Below are 22,334 nucleotides of genomic sequence, written 5' to 3' on the forward strand. Positions count from 1 at the left end.
GTAGTGCTGCTCCTGAGATTATTCACCACTTGGGAGCAAAGACAGCATAACCATAAGTGTGATATGAGAGAGGTCAGATAAGTGACAGTGGATTAGAGAGGACATATGTAGCAGAAAGCTGCTGGATGGGGCTACTTGCATAAGACAGGGCCACAGCCAGCGGGCATGGAATCCATGACTGCTGATATCATGGAATTTCTAGGAAATGTTGTGGAATTACAGTGTGTGAGGTTCTTTGGGTTCTTCTGGAAATCAGTCTCCATGTATCTCACATTGCCTTTAATAGGAGAGGCATCCAGTTCTGAGAGCTCAAATATAAATGAGATGCGCAATGTCACTAGAGTTATGAGGCAACCAGAGCTGTTCTATTCAATACTAGAATCCTGTTTCCTTATATAATGGCATCTTCTTTGCCACTTTCTCTCATATTGTCATGTGAGCACAGGTTGGATTCTGAGATCAATTCAGTTTATCAAGTCAGTTGTATGGATGACCTGTGCTCTCATACACTTCTTTGCCTTCCTCTCTGGTTCCCCAGTGCTCTGCTGGATCCACAGCCTGGAGGATTAGGTAAGTTCATGGAAAGGTAGGAGGGGCCTATCAATGGCCCTTAGCTAATAGAACCCTCCATGTGTCTTTCTTAAAAACTTTTTGACTCTGCCTTTCCACCTTGCAGGAGCCCAAGGTAGCAGCACACCTCAGAAACCAGATGCTAGGAGCAAGCAAGTTACAGAGGAAGGCTGGTGCCTTCAGGATTTGCCTGTGAGTTTCACAAGGGTGTCTCACTGGACAGTGTTGAAAACAGGATGCTGGACTAATGGGCTCTTGGTCGTATCCAACTGGGCTTATGCAGAATGTATAAAAGAAATTCAGATTATTTTAATCTGAATAGAGATGTCAGTGTGGACATTTCTCTTTGCCTTGGATCCTTCCAACCAAGTCATTGGCTGGATTTCCAATAGGAGCCCACCCCCTCCTCTGCACTTCTGCTCCATTCCCTTTATTTCCTGAATTCAGGGAGCAGAAGGCACCACGCACTGATGGATGAGCCAGCCCTGATTATGGATGTTGATTCAGTCCCAGTACTGTATAGTTGAAGACATGTGGAACCTGCTGTCTGTTCTGATTCCTGCCTGCTTAGAATGCCGGAGGAAGTTCCTCTCTTGTTTACCGCTCCATGTTCACAGAATGACAAACTTTTATTTCCCCAAACTAATTCTGATAACTTCTCACCCAGGCCTTATGTTGCTTTGACAGATGGGATTTATGCTCATCTCACACTCCCATTGGTGATTGGAAGTACCAAGGGAGACATTACTCTTTCAGCTCCTGACTTTCTCATCAGGAAGAGAGTGCTGATGCACCAGAATGAATGTGGCATTTGATTGAATAAGCAGAACCTGGTACTCCATTGCAATTATTACATCTGGTTTTAGGGACCAGTCAACTGGGGCCTTACAAAAGTGGGGGTTGCAGTCTGGTTCTGCAAGAGAACATTTGGCAAAATGCAACCAACTGCACAGCACAGAATGTGATATTCCTACATTTCAGGTTGGAAATCCAGACATGTACATTTTTCAAACGTTTGCCGTCATATTTTGTTACGCTTGGGGCACACAAGGATACGGTTTGGATTTGAGGCAATTCAGTGGTTAACCCTGATTGCAGATGTTCCTTATTCGGTTTCCTTGTCATTCTTTAACTTTCTCAAGTGCAATTGAATGTGTCTATATTGTAACATGGTCATTAGAAATGACTAGAGATTCCAGTGGGCATAACAGATCAGTGTGTGGTGTGTTACATGACAGTTTTGGGCTGATCATGCTGCAAGCCACAGTTCCTTATTCAAGTCTGACAACAGAACTAGCTACTCTCATCCCCATCCCCGGTCAGGTTTAAGAGTGTGAATGATGAGAGGCAAAGTCTGTGGTTCAAAGGTGTGAGCTCCTCAAGTTGGAGAATTTACTATCTCATCCATGAGGCTAACTGAGGCATTCACCTTATTTATTTATTTTATACCGCCCTCAGCTGCTCCCTTCCTTTTGTCCTCATAACAACCCTGTGAGGTAGGTGAGGCTGAGAGAAAGTGACTGGCCCAAGGGGGGGATTTGAACCTGGATCTTCCACGTCTAAGTCCACCTCCCAAACCACTATACCACCCTGCCTCTCAGGCACCTGGAACCTTAGGCAGCAGATTGGCAGGGAGTGGCCAGCCCATCCTCCCACTCAAGTCCACTGCATCTCCTCCTCTGGCTTTCTGGTTTGGAAAAGGGGGGGGGGTGGAACAGAAGAGGAAGTGTAGAGGAGAGTGTGGGTGGAGCCCACTGTGCACCACTTAAAGGGAGAGCTCAGGTGAGGAAGAGGAGGTGCTCCTGCCTCTGCTCACTCAGATGTGTGGGCAGAAGGCAGCAAATGGGGCTGCGCAGAGGTAGTCTACAAATCAGAGAAGGCAGTGGAAGCAGTGCCCAGACCTGTAAGAAGCCTGCTCTGCTTGTTTGCCTTCCCTCCCTTTGGTGGTTCAGCAATCCCAGTCCCCACCACGGCCTTGCGGGGGGGGGGCATTTGGGAGTGTGCACATGAGAGGATGAGGCCTGGCGACTGACTCCTTGCACTACCAGTGCAGAGTCCCTTGCTATCCCACCGCTGTGGTGCTAGGGGCTGGGCACGGGGGACCCGACTATACAGCAGCAGAACAAGCCTTGAAGAGGCAGGCGGGCAGACTGGTACAGGCAGGAAGCGGGTACAGCCTGTGCAGCTGAGCAGGCCAAGTTGTGCCTGGCACAAGGAGCAGCCTCTCTGCCTGCCTGTGCTCGCCCTCTGCGTGCTGGGTACGCTCCCCCGCAGGTCAGCCCCACTGTGCATAATGGAGCTTGCTTGGAGCCCAAGCCTCTGCATGTCTACTCAGAAGCAAGTCCCATCACAGTCAGTGGGCATTACTCCCAGGAAAGCGTGGACAGGACGGCAGCCTGACTCCCTTCTAACCGTGCAACTGCGATAGGGGGCTGACTGAGAGCCCAGTCCTCTGCAGGTCTACTCAGAAGTAAGCCCCATTATACTCAACAGGACTTACTCCCAGGAAAGTGTGGCTAGGATGGCAGCCTGAGGCTGGGAGCAAGCCCCACTGAACACCATGGTGCTTGCTTCTGAGCAGACCTGCAGAGCCTCGTGCGGGCAGCGGGGGGAGCCAGCGGACACCGCATGGCCGCCGCAGCGCCTGCAGAGACTGCTGCGGAGCCCGAGGAGGAGAGTTGATTCGGGACGCGTTTGCGCGCCTCGAGGAGTTTGGACCCGAGCGCGCCACCGTCCAGCTCCGCCCCACCAGCCCCGCCCCCGATCACGTGAATGAAGGTCAGCTGACTGGCAGTTGCTGGGTGTAGAGGCGGCGGGATGGAAGGCGCGCTGGAGCATCACCTGGAAGACACGTAAGGGGGGTTTTGGGGAGCCCCTTCCCTGGGGGAAGTGTGTGAGCAGAGCTGAGCTGCTGGCTCCCCGGCTCTGCCCCATGAGAGCCCTGATGCCCTCCCTTCCCTCCCCAGGATGAAGAACCCCTCCATCGCGGGAGTGCTGTGCACCGACTCCCAGGGCCTGAACCTGGGCTGTAAGTCGCCTGCGGACTCTGCTGCTGCCGGGACCAAGGCCTGCTCCCTCCTGGCGCTCCAGGAGCACCGTCCTTCCCCCAGTCTGACGCGGGCGGGCTGCTCCTGTGGTCTGCCAGTGGCTTCTGTCCAGCTTGGGGCTTCTCAGCCAGTGGCACGGGCACCACCGGTGGTGCTGGAGGTGGTGCCTGGTGGTACTCGCAGGACGCCTGGCAGTGAGACCAGGAACGCGACACCACAGACAGCGGGAGGAGGCTTGGCTCAGTGGGCAGAGCTCCAAAGCATGCTTGAAGAAGCCCTCCCGTCCCACCAAGCCTCTTACTGGTGTTTGCCATATCCCATCTGGCCTCCCAACCCAGAAGTAACTGGCAATGATGTAATCACCAGTTATTTCTGCTGGTGCTCTGAATAGGCAGATCACACGAAGTGGTACACTAGAGCATAGCTGGAGGGGGATGGAGCACTCAGCCTGGCAGGGGGGTGGGCAAGCGGCCCCTCCCTTCAGAGCCATTCCCAGTGGGGGGGGCAAAACGGAGCCATATGGGACATTCCCCGCCAGAAATGGCTCTGAAGGGAGGGGCTGCTCGCCCACCCCCCTCTAGCTACGCCACCGCTGGAGGACAAACATTGAGAAACACTGGTACAGCTTCTCTTTCTGCACTATGAAGGACTTGATTCTTTCCGACCCCCAATTCTATTTGGTTGTTATCTTTCCTTGGAACGTAGAACCAGGTCACCACTTCGGAGTAGGAACACTTTAGGTCTCTGATCTGATCTTGTTTCTTTAGCATACTAGAAAGATGTAGTTGTAGGACCCCAAACAGAGCAAGGCTTCCCACTGGTTTTGGTACAAGAAAGGTGTCTACAACTCAATACATGTCTCTTTTTAAAGTGAACAGATGCATCATAGTTATGTAAAGTAAATCAAAAGTGGGGGTAGTGGTGAAGGCTGCAATCCTGAACTCTTACTGGGGAGAGAAGCCACACTGAGACTTGCTTCATGGTAAATGTGCATAGCCTTGCTTTCATTTTGTTAAGGGGTAGTAGGACTCTTGTGCAGTGACACAGTCCTCTTTACAAGTGCCCATAGGATCATCAAACATCAGTGAAAATAAGTCTAATCCTTTAGTCTAATCCAGGGCTTCTCAAATTAGGGCGTCACAATACCCCAGCCCAAGGGCCCTGGCCCCTAGTGGTTAAGGGGTGGGGGCAGGGGGAGGCAGTGATGCAATCCACAGGATCGAGTCGCTAAGGGGGCTGCAGGGACTGGCATTTACTAATGAGTCCCTGCTACAGCCTCTCAGGAGTGTGGGGAGCCCTGTGTCACCCTCCGCAGTGCTCCCCAGCCTTCTAAAAGTGAAGCGATCGTGCTCTACTTCAGTTTTGTGGAGGTGGAACGCAGTCACTCTGCTCACACTTTTTAAAGGCTTGGGAACCCTGCGGAGGGTGGCACAGGGCTCCCTGCACTTCTGGGAAGCTGCAGCAGGGACTGGTAATTGAATGCCAGTCCCTGCAGCCCCCTTCGCTGCCTCTGCCCCCACAAGGACTTATTGCAGCTCAAACTCTCCCAGAGAGTTTGAGAACCACTGGTCTAATCTTTAGTCCCAAAATGCCTTTTGTTTACCTTTATTCTTTAAAAGATGGTCTTCAGATGTTCACAGAAAAATCAAATGTACAAAAATCTCAGCCTACCCTTACTTATGTGGCAGGTCCTCCAGGTTTTGGGGTATCCTGAGTTTTTGTCCTGAGTAACTGGCTAATGCTCCTGTATCTGTCCTTCCCAGCTGGTTAATATTCTCTGCCAGTTGCAAACCTTGAAGGTTGTGGTGACTTAATTGAAAATGAAAAAGACATATGAAAGGAGAGGCAAAAGAAGTGGCCAGTACTCTCAGAAAGTTGGTTGCCAACCAAATAGAATCCTGCTGGATTACATCCATAGCAAGGGTAAAGGTATTGGGAGTGTGTAAGTAGTTAAAATCATATTTCAACATGTTAACAATTTTAGAGTCCTGATGGGTGAAAAGCAAGATATAAACCTAATAACAGCCCAGCATTCTTTCAAACTAGCCTCCTAGAAACTTCCAAACCTAATAATTGGTGCATGTGGAATATGGATTTGAAAGATCCACATAGCTTTTGATGGCCCTGTCCTCTATGCATGTTTTTCCTCTTTCTTAAAACACCTAGACTAGTAGCTATCTCCAAATTTAGACATGAATTTTAATTATGTGATTAAAGCTTACAATTATATCGTGAGACTTGATCAGCAGTACTTATTGTATAAATTTCCATGTAAGCTAGAATATATGTTTGGATGAAGGCTTTCTCATGTGTTAGGCTGACTTACAGTGATCTCTCTCTAGAAATAAAAAACAGAAGCAGGAAAGAAGTCTCTCAATCCATGCTTCCCATTCAAATAGTTTCTCTTCTGGACTCAGTTTCAAGTAGTAAAATAGTGCTGAGTAGACTAGGAATAATGAACATATCAACACTTGTTCCTAACGTTGCTACTTGGGTCCCAATCCTATCCAACTTTCCAACTCTGGTGTAGCCACAATGCAACCTCATAGTAAGGGAACACATGTTCCCTTACCTTGAGATGGTCCCAGTGACTGCCCCTTCACCACAGAGTACAGCACACATCCCACTGGCACAAGTACACCAGCACTGGAAAATTGGATAGGATTGGGCCCTTAGTTACAGCCTGTATTTAATAATTTTTAACATAAACTCTTGTCTTCTAGGTCGTGGCACTCTTTCAGATGAGCATGCAGGAGTGATATCTGTTCTAGCTCAACAGGCAGCCAAGCTAACTTCTGATCCCACCGATATTCCTGTAGTGTGCCTGGAGTCAGATACTGGGTAAGCGTGTGTGCGTGATCTTTTGCTTTTCTCTCTCTTAAATTGTTCAGTATTGCATCACTGCAACATGGTGCAGCTATATTCCACTGCCCTAGGACAAGTTTGCAGTTATTTCTCTTGTGTTAAATGGCTTGACAAACACACCTGTGGAAGCTGCCTGCGGAAGATGCACATGAATGTATGCAAGCTGGTCAAACTGTTGCTTCTGCATGTGGAAACTTGTTTGTAAAGGACAGCTTCATCTTCTGCTATTCTGTTTGCGTTAGGAACTTAAGTGTGCTCTAAAGGGCATATAAGGATCAACCATTAGTCTTGGTTAGTGGATTTTGCCTTCATGCTATCAGTCTATTGAAGTCATGCTCCACTCCGTGATACCATATGGGAGCGTATTTACAGAGTCTATTCTTGTATTTGCACCTCAAACACTTGAGCAGAAGAGCATATAGATCATAAACAGACAATGTGGATTAGACTTTAACTCTAGGTTTTTCTAAAGTTGAAATTCAGAAAAAAAAAACAACAACATAGTGTCACAGGTAGGATAACATCCAAACAGAACAGCTATTGATGGTTCTGGGCTTAATCTTTCTCCTGACATCTCTAGTAAGTCTAAAAAGTTGAGCAATCTGTGGGCACTCGCGTTAATTCTTACATCGCTCAGGTTTTCAGTGTTAGAAACAAAGTGTATTGCTGATGTTTTATTTTGGTTCAGGGAAGTCTGATAAGAAATCAAGGCCCTCTGTGTACTGTATAGCCCTAGCCTGATGCTCAGGGCTTTAATACACCATAGATGTACTCTGTGGCTGTCCCTTCACAACCATCAAAAGGATAAATTAGGTTTTAACTTGCTGAACCATTTTAAGACCATGATATGCAACTGGACTATAGCAAATCCATGCTATTTTGACTAATTCCTAGGGCCTGTTTAATTATGAGTCTCTTCTTGTTTCAGGAATATCATGATCCAGAAGCATGATGGCATCACAGTGGCAGTGCACAAAATGGCATCATAACCTTGAACACCTGCAACCCTTTTTTGCTCTTTAAAAGCTTGCATCTTGTGGAACACTCTGCAAGTTTGACACGGATTAAATATCTAATATCACTAGGTAGAACCTTGTTTGGAGCTGACTGTAATAATTCCCCATTGTATGCGAGTAGGAAATCCTGTGGTAGTTGATTTCTGGCACTTTGTACTATCAAGCCTGGCATAATCTTGCTATTATGTAGCTAGAGAAGCAGCACCTTGGATGATGGCCTTAGTGCTACAAGAAAGTGAATAAAACAAAATGCATTGTTCTGTTCGATTTGACCAAATGCTGTGTATCTGTGGCCATGCTGTAGTGCTCTCAGAGTGTACAAGAAACACTGATGCTTGGAACTCCCTGACTTTCATACATGGCAATGATTGCATACATAAAAGGAAATTGACATTATTGTGTGTTTTGTATGCTTGGGGGGAGGTGTAGGGCACCTGCACAGTCTTGTGATCTGTTTTCTAACTAATGAGAGTGACTCTCTAAGTTGTGAGGCTCTCCTTTGAGATGTTTCAGTTGTGTTGACCATGAGATAAATGCAGATGTGGTTCTAAACCTGGACACTTCAAGCCCTAATTCCTGAGGCCCAGAAATCTGACACCAAGCAAACCTGTGAAAGGTAGCACACCAGCAGGAATTATTGTCTGCTAATTAAATGCACCTTGGTAGGATGCTTGTGATAAGAGTACATATTGCAGGTACTATGTTAACTATAGAAGGCAGGTTTTGTTCTCAACACAAGAATGCAGTACCTTGTACCTAAAATGAGCTAAGAGAGTAAAGTTTAGAAAAGAGATCAGAATGAGGAAGAAAACTGATAGCGGTTTAAACATTGAATGTTTGAAAAATATATTTCTGTCTCTTCAAAATACAATTCCATGGATGCACAATGAATGTGACTTAGCAGTAGATTCAGTACATACAAAATGAAGACTAACCTACTGTAGGTTAATTAATAAAATTTGCTTCCCTGCTCAGTGATACCTGATAAGCTCCTCCTATGGAAAAGCTCTATTGTGCACTTACAACACTGCCTGGAGAAAGGGTGCAGTGGCTCACTGTACTGTCCTGTGAAACATTGTGTGAATAAATTCACTTGAATACCACATTCAGTCTTTGGTTTCTCCTGTCTTCTCTTGCAATTGCTTGGATAAGTTATAGTCTTTGCAGCCTGATGGAGGGAAGGTGCTCAGAGATGTTTGATCTCTGACTGAACATTTATTCTTGTCTGTCTAGTTAATGGCTAGCTAGAAGAGTGCTTTTGGAGGTAAGGAAGTGATAGTGGATAATGCAATAGGAGAGTTATACTCACATACAAGACATCAGTAATCTGATGGATCATCTACCAATCTTTCTTGAGTAGGGTGGTGGTAGTACCCTAACCCCAAAGACAGACACTTTTAATGCATCCCATTATTAGTCTAGATTGGATTCCAACCTACTTTGTGAGTTAAGCAATTTCTGGCCAAGGTTGCATATATGCAACAGGAATCAAATGTTTATACCTGGGCAAAAATGGGTTAAAATAGTCTTCAGTCCTAAGCTATTACAAGGGAGTAAGCACCATTGAATGTAATTCTGAGAGAACATGCAGAGAATTGCATTATGTTGTGAGTGGCATAACTGCAAACCCCCTGTATAAAAACAAAACATTGGAGCAGGTAAAGAATGTGAAGGGAGAGCTGGATGGAGAAAGCAGAGTTCAAGGTTAGAAAAGGAACATTGGTAGGAGAGGAGAACAGGAAAGAGGGAGGGTGTATCTACTATAAACATGCAGTGTCATGGGAGCTGTGTGTATGGCATGTGTGAAGATCCTTTTGCCCAAGGTCATACATGTGAAAACAAACCTGCACTCCTAAACAGTCACTTTCTAGCTCTTTCCTAAGGAGAACGCATGCTTTGCTGTAGCATGCCAATAACCAACATCTGAGTAGATACAATAGTGCCCCTACACCTTTAACCATTGTAAAGAGGAGGGAATTTTGGCAGGTGCAGCTCAACATGGGAGGGTTTTAAAAGCTGCACCTGCCAGCTTTTAAAAGTTCAGATCAGTATAGTGAAATGACTAAGAGGAAGAAGTTGCATATGTGAGGCAGAGCCCACTGCTTTCAGCTGACAAGGGGGGGGGGGGCGTTTTGGTTCTAGATGCAAAGTTTTTTGTGTTGTTTTTTTTTTTGCACTGGAGGATTTAGCCTTGTTGCTCTGACTGGTAACAAGATTGGTCAGGGTAACACACTATTAGCTGGTAAAGCAAACCCTGTCCTTTTAGCCTGTGGGTACCCACATGCCTCCCCCCAAAAACCCCTTAAAACCAGCACCAAGTTTTCCTTTTTGAAAGTAATCCAGCAGGGGTGAGAGGGAGCAACTGAGGGCCATCTTTAGTCACAGAGCTGGCTCTTTTGCAGTCTTGCTTTCTTAAGAGGATGATAACTGTACTTTGCAATCTTTTTAAGAAATGCAGTTAATGGTTAAGTGGAAAAGCTGGTACAGATAACGTTAAAGCAACAGCAGAAGGTCTGTGTTTTGAGATGTTGTTGCTACTCCAGCTTTTGCATCCAAGAGGACTTTGATCATGTCAGCTGCTTGCAGGAGCCCAAAATGTGCCATGAGAACAGAGAATCAACCAACAATAGAGAATAGCAAGCACCATAATGGTACTGAAGTTCCTGATGGAGGGTGGGGATGGATGATCGTGCTTAACTTTTTTCTGGTAAGTAAGAAATTGGGTCAAAGGTGTTTCCATAGCCTGCTATGTATTGGTTTTGTTTTACTTGAAGTTCATCACAAGAAGCAAGCTTGGATGATTCCTGTCATGTTCATATGGAAGACATAACATTGAAGCAAACTAGAGGTTTTTTTTTTAAGGCAGCATTTAACCATCTTACCAAATAGAACCCACATTTCAGAAATATGTCATGCAAGAAGTCTGCTTTCTTTATAGTTTGTCTCAGAAGAGTCTTGCATTCAAAGACTGGGAGAAATATTTTGGTTTCCAGCCTGCAGTTAAGACCTTGTAGGGTGTTTGAACCCATATTGCTAGCTACTAGTCTATCCAACAGGCAAAGTGTAGTCTGTACAGTATCAATGGCCAACTCCCCTGGGGCAGATGGGTAGAGGTGTCAAGACAGGCAAATGTTATGTACCTTTCCCCAAGATACTTTGTGTTCTTGACTGAGTGTTACAACCCTCAGGAGCATGGGAAGCTACAATTTGAAGGTGCTCAGCTGATGCATGCATTACATATATTGGGTGTTTGTATTGTGTGTGGGTGTTTTTAGCTGTATAAATGTAAAACTCCTCATTTGTATTTCCTTCTAAGTTTTCAGGGTGGAACTCAATCAGGGGTGGCCAAACTTGCTTAATGTAAGTGCCACATATGATAAACATCAGATGTTTGAAAGCTGCAATATTTAAGCATTTCAATTCTTAAATATATTTACTCACTACGAACATTAAACTTTAATTCAATGGACTCAGTTTATACCCAGTAAATCATTATAAAGCTGCAAAATTTCTGATTTATCATTTATATTAATTGTGATACAAACAAGAGCTCAGTCAAAATATTTCTAAGAGCTACACACTGTATATCCCCTGCTAATGTATGTACACACTGTATAACCCCTGCTAATTGGGTAAGAGGCACTTTTTCAAGTGGGTACTCCATTTTTAGCAGGGGGAGAGTAACTGGCCCACCTCACCCCAGCACTGTCTGTTCTAGTGGCTGTCTGCTGGTATTCATTTGCATCTTTTTAGATTGTGAGCCCTTTTGGGACAGGGAGCCATTTAGTTATTTGATTTTTCTCTGCAAACCACTTTGTGAACTTTTAGTTGAAGAGCGGTATATAAATACTGTTAATAATAATAATATCAAAGACTTGCTTGGAAGCCATGGTTTGGCCACCCCTGAACTAGTTAGCCAGTTAACTAGAATGCCTGTGTTTTCTAAACAGTGCTAAAGGAGTAGGGGGGAGTGTAAATTACAAGAAGAGCCATGATTGGAAACAGGGCCGGTTCACTGAGCCCTTCCTCCACATATCACTGCCCACATCTTCCCCCACCCCAGTGGCTTTATTTCTGAGATGGAGACTCCACTGCTGCCATCACATCCAGTGTTGCTGGACGTGTTCACAAAGTACTTTCATATGTATATGGGACGATTCCAGTCCCCTGCTTCCCTCTCTCCCCATTCTAACTACAAACATTCTAAAAATGGAATTGGTGTCCTATATGATAAGAAACTGGCAGCCAGCAATCTATTTTATGTTACAATTAATATGTTACTGGCATATCTTTTGGTTTAAGGTAAATGTGGCAGTCATAGGAACACTGAAAAACTTTGCCATTTTCTTTGTGGTCTTTCAAGAAAATGTTGGTGGCTCCTCTGAACATATCAGTTGGATTGGCTCTGTCATGTCCTCTCTTCGATTCCTAGCAGGTCAGCACAAGTATCGGTTGCTTCAATAAAAGCTGCAGAAATAGTGGGTCTATTTAAGACAGGAATATTTAAATGTTGATTCTGAAACAATTTTAGTGGGTTTGAATAATTACTGACATTATTATCCATCCACGCAGCTCTTCTAATCATACTTGGAAACTTATAAGTAAAAACATCTAGGATGGAGATGTAAGAGCAGAAATCACTACCTACCACAGCCACAGTTTAAGTGGCTTAAGTTTAAACTTAATATTACTATCCATGTGGCAGCATTCTTCTTCAGAGACAACACTGATGTTGTGGAATTTAAATCTACAGTTAACTACAAAGTTTCTTGACTAATCTTGTACTGGTCAGTCACGATGTCTCAGCTCAATCTACCTCACAGGATGGTTTTGAGAATAAGAGGAGGAGGAGGAGCTATGGACACCATCCTGGTCTCCTAGGATGAAGGGTGGGTTAAAGTGTGATAAATAAGACCACTATCACAACTGTCCTAGGTTGCTCACGTTCAAATATATTTATTTTCCCATCTCCGTTTACAGAACATTGTAAAAACCTGCTTTTCTACAACTCATTCCCATAAATTAAGCATTATTGCATTCAGTATTCTCCAAGTCTAGCATATATTCTCCTTTCCTCAACAGCTTCTTCTCCTGACAACTGCTTCCCCAAGCCATTATAGTATAATTTCTCTTAAATGCAATTTCTCCACCCCTCTGTTCCAGCTCCACTGGTGACCACCATATGTGAAATGCTGGGGGAAAGGCCAACATCACTGATTGGGGCGGGCCTGGTTGCTGTTGGCTGTCTGGTCAGTGCACTGGCCACTAGTATCTCTTTTCTGTGCATCTCTATGGGATTTCTATCAGGTGAGTGTCCCCTGCTAATATGACTGAAAAGAAGTTGGCAACAGAGACATTCTGATTTAGTGAAAACATGTCTAAAGATAACGGATCTAGTTGTCTGATACCTTATTTTGTTAGTCACTAGCTACTGAAGGGGAGGGATTTTGAGAGAGGGTTGCATATCTCTCCTTCAGAAAGGGCTATGGTCTTCTCCTGCTGGAATTTGAGACTTGGGGCATGGTTTATGCAAAGGTAAGCATGCTTTATATAAATCAGAGGCTAGAATGAGTTCTGACATTGTTACCTCCAAGATAAAATATATTGCCATGTCTTAAACAGGCCATCCTATCCCTCTGCCATTCGCACAGAATCTTAGAAAGCAGAACTGACAGTCACCAGTCCAATGACTAACTGCATCCAATTTTTCAAGCTCTTCCCCATGTGTCGGATCTCCTTCTCCTCACACTGCAATAAATCCACATACTATTATGTGGGCCCTGTTGGTTGTGCCGTCATTGAGAGTGGTGAAGGGAATGGCGGCCAGAAACAGGGCCTTTTCGGTGGTGGCACCTACACTATGGAATTCCCTCCCCTTTGAATTGAGAGCAGCTTCCTCATTATTAACGTTCCGGCGGGGCCTGAAGACTTTTTTATTCAGGAAAGCCTTCGAGGCACTATAAGGGCTGTTTTTATAAATTATGTCTTTTACTGAGTGCTTTTAATCTGCTGCTATGTATTTTATCTTGTTTTAAAGTGTTTTGTATTTTTAATGCTCATCTGTTTCCTTGTTTCCTTGTATTTTAACTTTATTGTTAGCTGCCTTGGGTGCCCTTTGGAGAGAAAGGCAGAATACAAATCTAATAAATAAACAGTCTTGCAAGAAGTGCATACTTCAACTGGATGAGGTTAAAATGCTTTCCTACACAATAGTAAATTAATGAGCTGTTACTCATTGTGCTCCTTCCTGCATTTCAGGACTGGGTTTTGCTTGCTTGTATCAAGTTGCAGCAGTGATGACTGTCAAGTACTTCAGGAAAAGACTGGCTCTAGCCAATGCAATTGGTCGCTCAGGAATGGGACTGAGTGTTATGCTAGCACCTTTAGTTCAACTCCTGACAGACACTTACGGTTGGCAAGGTTAGTAGCCTTCGTTACTGCCTCCTCTCGCTTTCATTGCTGAGTCAAGCGCAGCAAGGCAAGATTGCTACTTGGCTTATTAGTTTCTGATAAATTTGATTTTTTCTGAGCTATGAAATGTCAGAACAGCATATGGATTGTACTCAAAGAGGGCCTGCGCTTCTGCTCATATAAGATGGTTGCCCTGGATTGCCCCACTGCAACTCACTGTATCTCAGTTCTGAAGGGTCTTAAGAATAAATTGGGGGAAGGGTGACAAGACAACAGTGGGGAGGAGAGAACAGGAAAGTGGAACGATGTGCATGCTCTATTCGTGTGAACTAATGTCAATGATTAGAGTAAGACTTTTGTCCCTTCATTCTATTAATCAATAACTTAAATTAAGTTCATGCTAAACCTGACACAAATATTCCAAGTCAAATAGCAACAACATTCTCTTTCCCTTTGTTATTTAGCCTTTTCCACAATGCTATATGAAAATCTCAAAGTCTGCCACATCATGGAAAGATCTTTCCTTTCTAACAGAAAATGCAAAGTCTGCATGTGCTATTTTCAAATTGTTCTGCTGAAGTTTTTAAGAACTAAGAACTGCCTGAATATTTAAACCATACTTTTCTTTTATTATCTCATGATAGCATCAAGAGAAGAAAAAACTCCTGAAATGTGAAGGAGAAAGAAAACAGGCGCTTAAAAGAGCCTAATTGTTTTTAATTCAAGATAAATATAAATATGTTAATAATTCTTTCCCCCCATAAATTACAACTCTCTATCTATTTAATTAGGTTCCCTGCTGATATATGGTGGTATGATGCTGAATCTTATACCATCCAGTATGCTACTTCGGCCAATTAGTGTGAAGAAAATGACAGATGTAGCTGCTACAAAAGAAGGCAACCAAATATTGGCATGCTGTGCATTTCCAGGCAGCCTAGATGAAACCTGCAGCATAGAATTGGACAAGTTCAATCCTCCCAAACAAGAGCATACTGATACAAACAACCCACAGTCAGCTGGAGAAGGACAACTGCCAGTCCCAGGAAGGCCCAAGTGTTTGGAAATGTCAGAGGAAGATGGTGTTACAGACATTCATTCAAGTAGAAATGGCAACCAAGCTAGCAGTCCAAGCTTTTTTCCACCAAACAAGAGAGAACATTCCAAGCCACAGCCTTTTCACTGCAAGCAATGTCATCTTGATTTATCACCCCTGAAAGACCCCTTCTTTTACATTTTTACTTGGTCTTTTCTTTTTAGCCAGCTAGCCTACTTCGTTCCCACCTTCCACCTTGCAGCAAGAGCCAAAACATTGGGCATAGATCCAATGGACACAGCTTACATCATTTTGGTAGCTGGTAAGAAAAACTTTCAACTTTCTTCTAAATAGTTTCAAGATCTAAATATATATAACAAACTAATCCAACATATTCAAAAATCTAGCATTTGAGTACTAGATAGCCTGCTGGAAACATCAATCCCTTGAGCTACAGTCACTTGAGGTTAGGAAAGAGCTTAATTTTCTGCTACTAATATTAACATTCAGAATATCTTTAGGTAAATTTGCTGTTAAATTCTGACCCTTTGTTTTTTTATTATTAAAAAAGAGACAAACTCCAGTTATTAAAATAGCTTTATTAAACAAAAATATTGATTCTCAATTATATAAACTGTTCAAATTTCCATTTTACAATTCCTTGATACAGATTAGGCATCAGCATTCTTTCCATTTTACAATTATTTGATACAGATTAGGGATCACTAGAGGTGCCAGAACCAAATCTTGCCACTGCCCCCCCCCCAACTGCCAACCTAAAGGTGAGAGAGGTGCATGAAGAAAGGGACAACTGTGGTAAGAGGACATACTAGCAGGCCACATTGGGACCCATGAGCTGGGGGCTTGATGAGTAGGGCACCAGAGATTACAGGTATCTCTCATTTTTATGGGGTTACGTTGTTCAAAGTCAGTGCGTCAAATGCACAAATCAAAAATATTTTTACCATAAGTATGCATGTAAATAGTATAGGTTAGGAGAAAATTCATATAACATGAATTTTCATAGAAGTCATCATGCTGGCAACTTCTGCTTTCCCAAGATGGCATAGGTGAAGGGTGGAGAAGAGAAGCTATAGGGAGAGGGAGAGGAAACTACTGATGTTGATGGCTGAGAAACCAAAAATGCGCAAAAACCAAAACAAAACCAAAGAGTGTAAGGAACGGAGAAAGAGGTTAAGTAGCAGGTCTTTGAACATGTCACTCTCATGACACGCGACTGCTCTGAGGAAGCATGTGGGAAGTTTGGCTGTTATTTCAAAAATCTGCCCACATAAAACAGATATCAGTATTAAAAAAGTGTGGTATTTAAAAATGTCTAAATCAAACGTGTAAAACAAGAGGTACCTATCCATTCATAAAATGGCTCTTAGTTGCTGACAGAACAGGAGATCATGAAAAATGGCTCCAAGTGTGCATTTCTCACATACAGCTGAGGGGCTTGTTTTCTACCGAACAACACCACACTCACTGCATGCATGTAAATGAATTTTTCATCTCCTTTATTACAAAGGCAAGAAGAAAAAAGGACAGTCAGGGCTGTGGGGGTCTAAAATATTTCCCACAAGGTGGCTGATCTGGTGATTGCCAAAATCTTTATGGGTTATTGGGCAGAAGCCTGATGAAATACAAGGTACAAAGGAATGGGTGGTGACTGGTTGATTTAGAAGTGAAATGAAATATGAACAGAAAAAGGGCTGGGGTCCCCAATATATCCATAAGATAAAGATAGTTTTTAAAAATGAGTAAAACGGACTTGATTTAAAAGCACCTATGCCTGTTTTGTTTTTATTTTTAATTTGGGGTACTGGTGGTTTAGCCCTCCACAAATCAAAATAATCTTTCTCCCTAAATTTATTGACAATTTAAGAGATTCTTCTGAATGTTCAGTATATATGCTTACATGTTACACTAACAAAGTATAGTGTAACATGTTTTTTGCCCAAAGTATTAGCTCTGCGCATAGGAAGTGTTAAGGGAGGAAAAAACTTCTTAGAACAGGGTTTCTCAAAACTGTGGGTTGTGACCTGATTGTTGGTGGTTCACAAAGCTTTAGCTGATAGCTGAGAAGGCAAATGCATGGAGCCCTATGAAAAGTAAAACTGAGCAAGGCCAACAGAATGATCCCAATCTGATGAAAGTGGAACTCCACAAATGCTCCAAAAAGCAACCCCTCCCCCCAAAAAAAGAATAAAACAGAGGCTTGAGCTGGTAAGGTGAATTTTTTTTCTTTTTTTAGACTTACAAAGCTAGGTGTGTCCTGATACTGATATGGTTCAAATATAAGAACTTAAATTGAACTGGGCACTGGGTAGGGCTGAAAATCTTACTGATTTTGTGGGGGGGGGGTGTTATTGCATACAGCCTACAGAGAAAATTCACTTGGTGGAACATGGCTGGTTTCCCCTTATTTATTTGTTTTACTTCTTTATAATTTATTTTAATTTTCTTGATGATGTCACTTCCGGCCATGAGATCACTTCCAGTGGGTCCTGGAGAGATTGCCATTCTAAAAAGTGGATCCCAGTGCTAAACGTGGAGGGGGGATTTGCTGCATGGGTAACAGTCTATCCTCCATATCTACTTTACCCAGGCTTCGCGCACTGGAGAGGACACTTTGTTCCAGAACCACTATTCAGAGCGCGATGCCATAGTCTTCTGAGACTGAAGGATGCCAATAATCGTGTTGTGGTGTGTTCTTCTCTTTAGGAATCACAGAGACAGCCACCCTATTGCTCTCTGGTTGGATTGCAGATCAGAACTGGATCAAGAAGTATCATTACCATAAGACCTACCTCATTCTTTGTGGTATCACTAACCTGCTTTGTCCTCTGGCCACAACCTTCTCATCACTTCTGGCTTATTCTGTAATCTTTGCGACATTCAGCGGTGGATACCTGGCTCTGTTGCTTCCTGTGCTGGTAAGTAGATAAAAGTCATGATAAAGCTAATAGCGAGGGGGCACTTTATATTATTTCATGACGATATACACAGCATTCTCTGGTCAACTTCTTAAAAAGCATAGAATGCTGAAAACACTCATCTGCTTTGGTACACAGAAGATAAAAACAACTGGAAAAACAAAAAAATATTTTGAAGTTGACACTCTTGTTCCCATGAGATTAACCAAGATACATTTGCATGGCTGTTTCCCAGCAGTACAGGTGGAGTAACCAGCATTCATTCAATTCCCAGTATCTAGCAAACTGTGGACTTCAGAAAAATCACACTGGTCTTTTCCTAGTTCCACCTCCCCCCCCCCCCCACACACACACACTACGGCTACAGTGACTACTGAAGCAAAAGCCATCCATTTTGCATCACAGGATTATTGTTTCTGATGTAAGAAAGAAAACAGCTTCATTTACCTCTTGCCGTTCCAGTTTTGCATGGAAGTGCCAAACAGCTCAGAAGTTGCTGGGTAGATTACCACTAAATCAAGCAGACCATACATGAATTTATCAATAAAACACACATTGAAACAAAACTACTTTACGTTGTCCTGTCCATGAAACAGCTACTTAAATGTTTCACTTAAATAAGATTAATTTTGTGCCCTCCAGTCTTTTCTGGAAGTTCTACCATGACTTAACACTGGTAAAATGAAAACAGCTTACATTTCAATTAAGATCCAACAGAAAATTGCACTGAGAAAATTGTTACTTCCTCCAAAGCACAAGCCATAGTTTAAAAGGCAATGTGCTTCAGGCTTATTTTGAAAAGTAGTACTCATTTTGGTTGACCAGTGGTGACCACCATTTGAGTAAGTGTGTCATAAGTCATCCAACACACAAAATGGAGCCACCTGCAACCTACTGTGCCCTGAACTAGTTTTGTCCCCAGTCTTCTGAGCAGGAGAGGAGGCAACTGCAGGATTGTAGAGAAGCGTGCAGGAGTATATGCTCAATGCTGTAGACTGGGCCACAGATGTGCCAGCTCCTACTTAGGGCACAATCCTAACTTGCAATCCATTTGATTGCCCTTACCCTTGTCATGAACCAGGCAGCGCTATGGGGCTATTTGTATCTGCACTCACAATTTTGCAGAGGTAAATCTGAGCAGCCTGTGTAATGCTGTTCGAGCCAGGGACGGGGGTCAGGATCCGGCTTGCACTGCTGGTCCCACCCTCCTCCTGGGCCCTATTTGCCTACTGGGCCGCCCTCTCCACACTCAAAAATGCTGCCTCCATTAACCCTCCCAACACCCTTTCCCATCCCCTACACCAACCTGTGCAAGGTGGCACAAACTTAACCCACCCAGACACAGGTCCAGCACAAGGATGTGCGCTGGCCTAGCCTGTTCCTGAGTAGCTGCAAATGTGCTTCGACACTTGGGAGCCACTATGTTCCCACTTGGGAACACTATGTTCACGACACTTGGGAGCCAGTGCAAGGGACTTGTAGTGGCTTGGGGTAAATCTGGATTGCGCTGTTAGTTGTGCCACAACTCCGTCATCCTTGTCTCAATTGTCAAAGCTAGAAACCAATTCAAATGATTTTTAGACCATTACTCCAACAGATTCCAGTTCTGCAAGTGAATTAAACATTCAAAATAGTTTTGAAAATGTGTCAACAGTATTGATTAGCATCACTGTAAAAGCCACACAAAAAATTAAACATTGGTTTCTTCACCAGGTAGATCTTGTAGGTGCTCCCAGATTTCACAGTGCTTTGGGACTTGCCTCATTAATTGCTGGACTTGGAGTCATTGCTGGACCTCCTATTGCAGGTAACAGAAGCAACCATTTTCTTAATTCCTTTTAAAGAGTACTCTTAATTCCATCCTGCTAAAAGCAAACTTGAGAGCAGAACTGTTGTGTGTTTACTTTCATAATTCAAACAACTGTAATTTGACAGCCTGCTTATAGATTTAATTCACCTAATATTAAGCACAAAAGGAACATTAGCCCTGCTAAAATGTGTATACTAACAGTCCTAACTGCTACCAACACCAGAAGGGTTTCTCCAAACTAGGGAATGGGCAACAAATGGCAAGTGAGGTTCAATAGATATAACTGCAAAGGGGTACACTCTGGTAACTTCATATATATACTAGCAGGATTAGAATGGGCCATGACTTTTAGGAAAGAGAATGAGTCATGGTGGAAAGCTCACTGAAAACGTCAGCCCAGCATGCAGCGAGAAAGGTAAATGCAGTGTTGGAAGTTATTAGGGAAGGGACTGAAAATAATAGCCACATAATGCATTTATATAAAACAAATCTACAGTGCAGCTGCATTTGGAATATTGTGTACAGTTCTGGTCACATCTCAAGAATGACAGAGCAGTTTCTGTATAAGGAAGGCAAAAGAAAGAAGATGAGCAAGAAATGACAGAGGATTATACAATTGTCTACTGTGTGGAGAAAGCAGAATATGTTTCATAGATCACCCAGTGAAACTGACAAATTCTGAATGGAAAATAAAAGCAGTTTCACACAATGCACATTTAATCACTGCCACAGTATATGGTGATGTTCGCTAAGATGCCTCTTCAAACAAATTCAGAGGGAACAGATCTAGCAACAGTTAATACCCAAACAGAAAGTCCATGTGCAGGGGCAGCATCTCTCTGAATAACAAATCCTGGGGACACATCAAGGGAAAGGGCTGTTGCCTTCAAGGTATGCATGTGGGTTCCCTGGAGACATCTGGTGGGCCACTGTTGTAAACTGGATATTGATCTATGGATGGCCCCTTGAAATGAATCCAGAAGGGTTTCTGTATATTCTCTTGTGATGCAGTTTATATGAATGACATGTGAAGGTAGCTCATGAATGGAAATCGGCAGAAGTAGTTCTGAACCTGGTTCATTTCAGGATATTTTGAAACAGATGCCTTGCTGTGGCTATCTAGGAAAAGAAAGGTGTGAGCCCTCTGGTGGTACATCTTAAAATAGTTTGACCACACTTGAAAATATCATTGTGTCAAGACATAAACTGCTAATATCAAACATAGTTAGATTTGTGTACATAATAATCAAATACTACACAATAAGAGAGCATGTTATATCCCATAACATTTGGAGCAGGATAATACTGTACATTCATTATTCTTATGAATTTACACAGTCTCATGGAAAAGAGGAGGGAGAAATGTACGTATGTGCTTTTTTGTCTTTTCCCCATTTCTCTCAATATTTATTTACTGCATTTTTATCATGTCTTTCTCCCCGTGAGGGGACCCAAAAATTCCACGAAGCATCATGTTCAGAGTGGTTGCCCACCTGTTACCATCTCTTCAACAAGTCCCACTAGAAAAATCTGCTAGTGGAGCTCTAGTGCAGAGAAATGGGAGATAATCTGTAATACAAGAAAAATGCTGTTTAACAAAAAAAGCAGTTAAACTAGATGCATTTATAATTTTGAGGAAAATATGGGTCTATGTAACCTGAAACTATAACAGTTGCCTAAAATATGAATTAACAATCTTTCCCTACCCCCAGAGAAGCTTGGATCAGACCTGTCTTAACCGTTTTCCTGGTCCATGTCTATGAAACCTGCAAGGACAACTTTGAATATGTTCCCATCTTGGGTTAAAATTCTAGTGCATTGATAACTAATTCTCTCTTACAGGCTGGCTGCACGATTACACTCAGACCTATGTCTACTCCTTCGTTTTTGCTGGCATCTGTTTCCTTGTTTCTCCTGTTTCACTATTCCTTGAACCTTTAGCCCAAAAGTGGAAGCTAAAGAAAGAAAGTGAACTGACAACTTAGGCAAGCCAACATCTGCAGTAACAGAAAAATTGTATAGAATTTATAATAAATGTAATAATGTGTTCACATTTTTTAAAAAGTGAATTAAAGGATTTAACACACCAAGAACACACACAATACACTGTTGTGTCTAAACATCTGAACATGGTAGCAGAGTCCCATACATTATGCTTCAAACCAAAGTAAGTTTATTTCAAATCTTCCTAAACCTGCACCTGAATTATAGATGGGGATGAAAATACCCATCCCTGCTTGGTTCTTCCCTATTCTAAAATAAAAGTCCAGGTTAGGAAATATATATTATGTTCAGACAACAGGCTTAATAAGACCAATATCTTCCCAGAGCTTGAGATGCGTGATCAACCACCAACACCGCAGAGAACAAGAAAAGATAACTCACCTCTGAAGAGTTACTCACCCACCACCTCCCCAAACTCTTGTATCCAGAAAGTGCTAAAGGTTTATGTTTTTTAAGGAGCATGAAAGAAACACCACTAAAGAAGATGAAAAAAAATTATATTTCATAGACAATGCAAAACAAGTACTTGACTGAAGGGGTACCCATCAAGTGCAAAATCTCTTTGACAGTTTAGGTCTCATCATACATAACATCTCCTAGAGCAAAAAAAAAAAAAGTTAAAAATGGGCACCAAGT

At 43.0% G+C, this 22,334-nt stretch overlaps 2 protein-coding genes across 2 annotated transcripts; both read left to right on the plus strand.

Annotated features, from left to right (window-relative positions):
* The first annotated feature begins 3,334 nt into the window (after positions 1–3,334).
* On the plus strand, positions 3,335–8,601 carry LAMTOR5 (late endosomal/lysosomal adaptor, MAPK and MTOR activator 5). The gene is made up of 4 exons (XM_066625011.1): positions 3,335–3,422; positions 3,537–3,598; positions 6,341–6,458; positions 7,411–8,601. The coding sequence occupies exons 1-4, from the start codon at positions 3,388–3,390 to the stop codon at positions 7,469–7,471; spliced, it is 276 nt and encodes a 91-aa protein (XP_066481108.1). The 5' UTR covers positions 3,335–3,387; the 3' UTR covers positions 7,472–8,601.
* A 1,499-nt stretch (positions 8,602–10,100) lies between these two features.
* Positions 10,101–21,714, plus strand: SLC16A4 (solute carrier family 16 member 4). The gene is made up of 8 exons (XM_066624632.1): positions 10,101–10,205; positions 11,801–11,933; positions 12,662–12,805; positions 13,757–13,918; positions 14,701–15,267; positions 17,673–17,884; positions 19,598–19,691; positions 21,537–21,714. The coding sequence occupies exons 1-8, from the start codon at positions 10,101–10,103 to the stop codon at positions 21,677–21,679; spliced, it is 1,560 nt and encodes a 519-aa protein (XP_066480729.1). The 3' UTR covers positions 21,680–21,714.
* The last annotated feature ends 620 nt before the right edge of the window (positions 21,715–22,334 follow it).

This window comes from Tiliqua scincoides, chromosome 4 (genome assembly GCF_035046505.1).
Source record: "Tiliqua scincoides isolate rTilSci1 chromosome 4, rTilSci1.hap2, whole genome shotgun sequence".
Classification (NCBI taxonomy): domain Eukaryota; kingdom Metazoa; phylum Chordata; class Lepidosauria; order Squamata; family Scincidae; genus Tiliqua; species Tiliqua scincoides.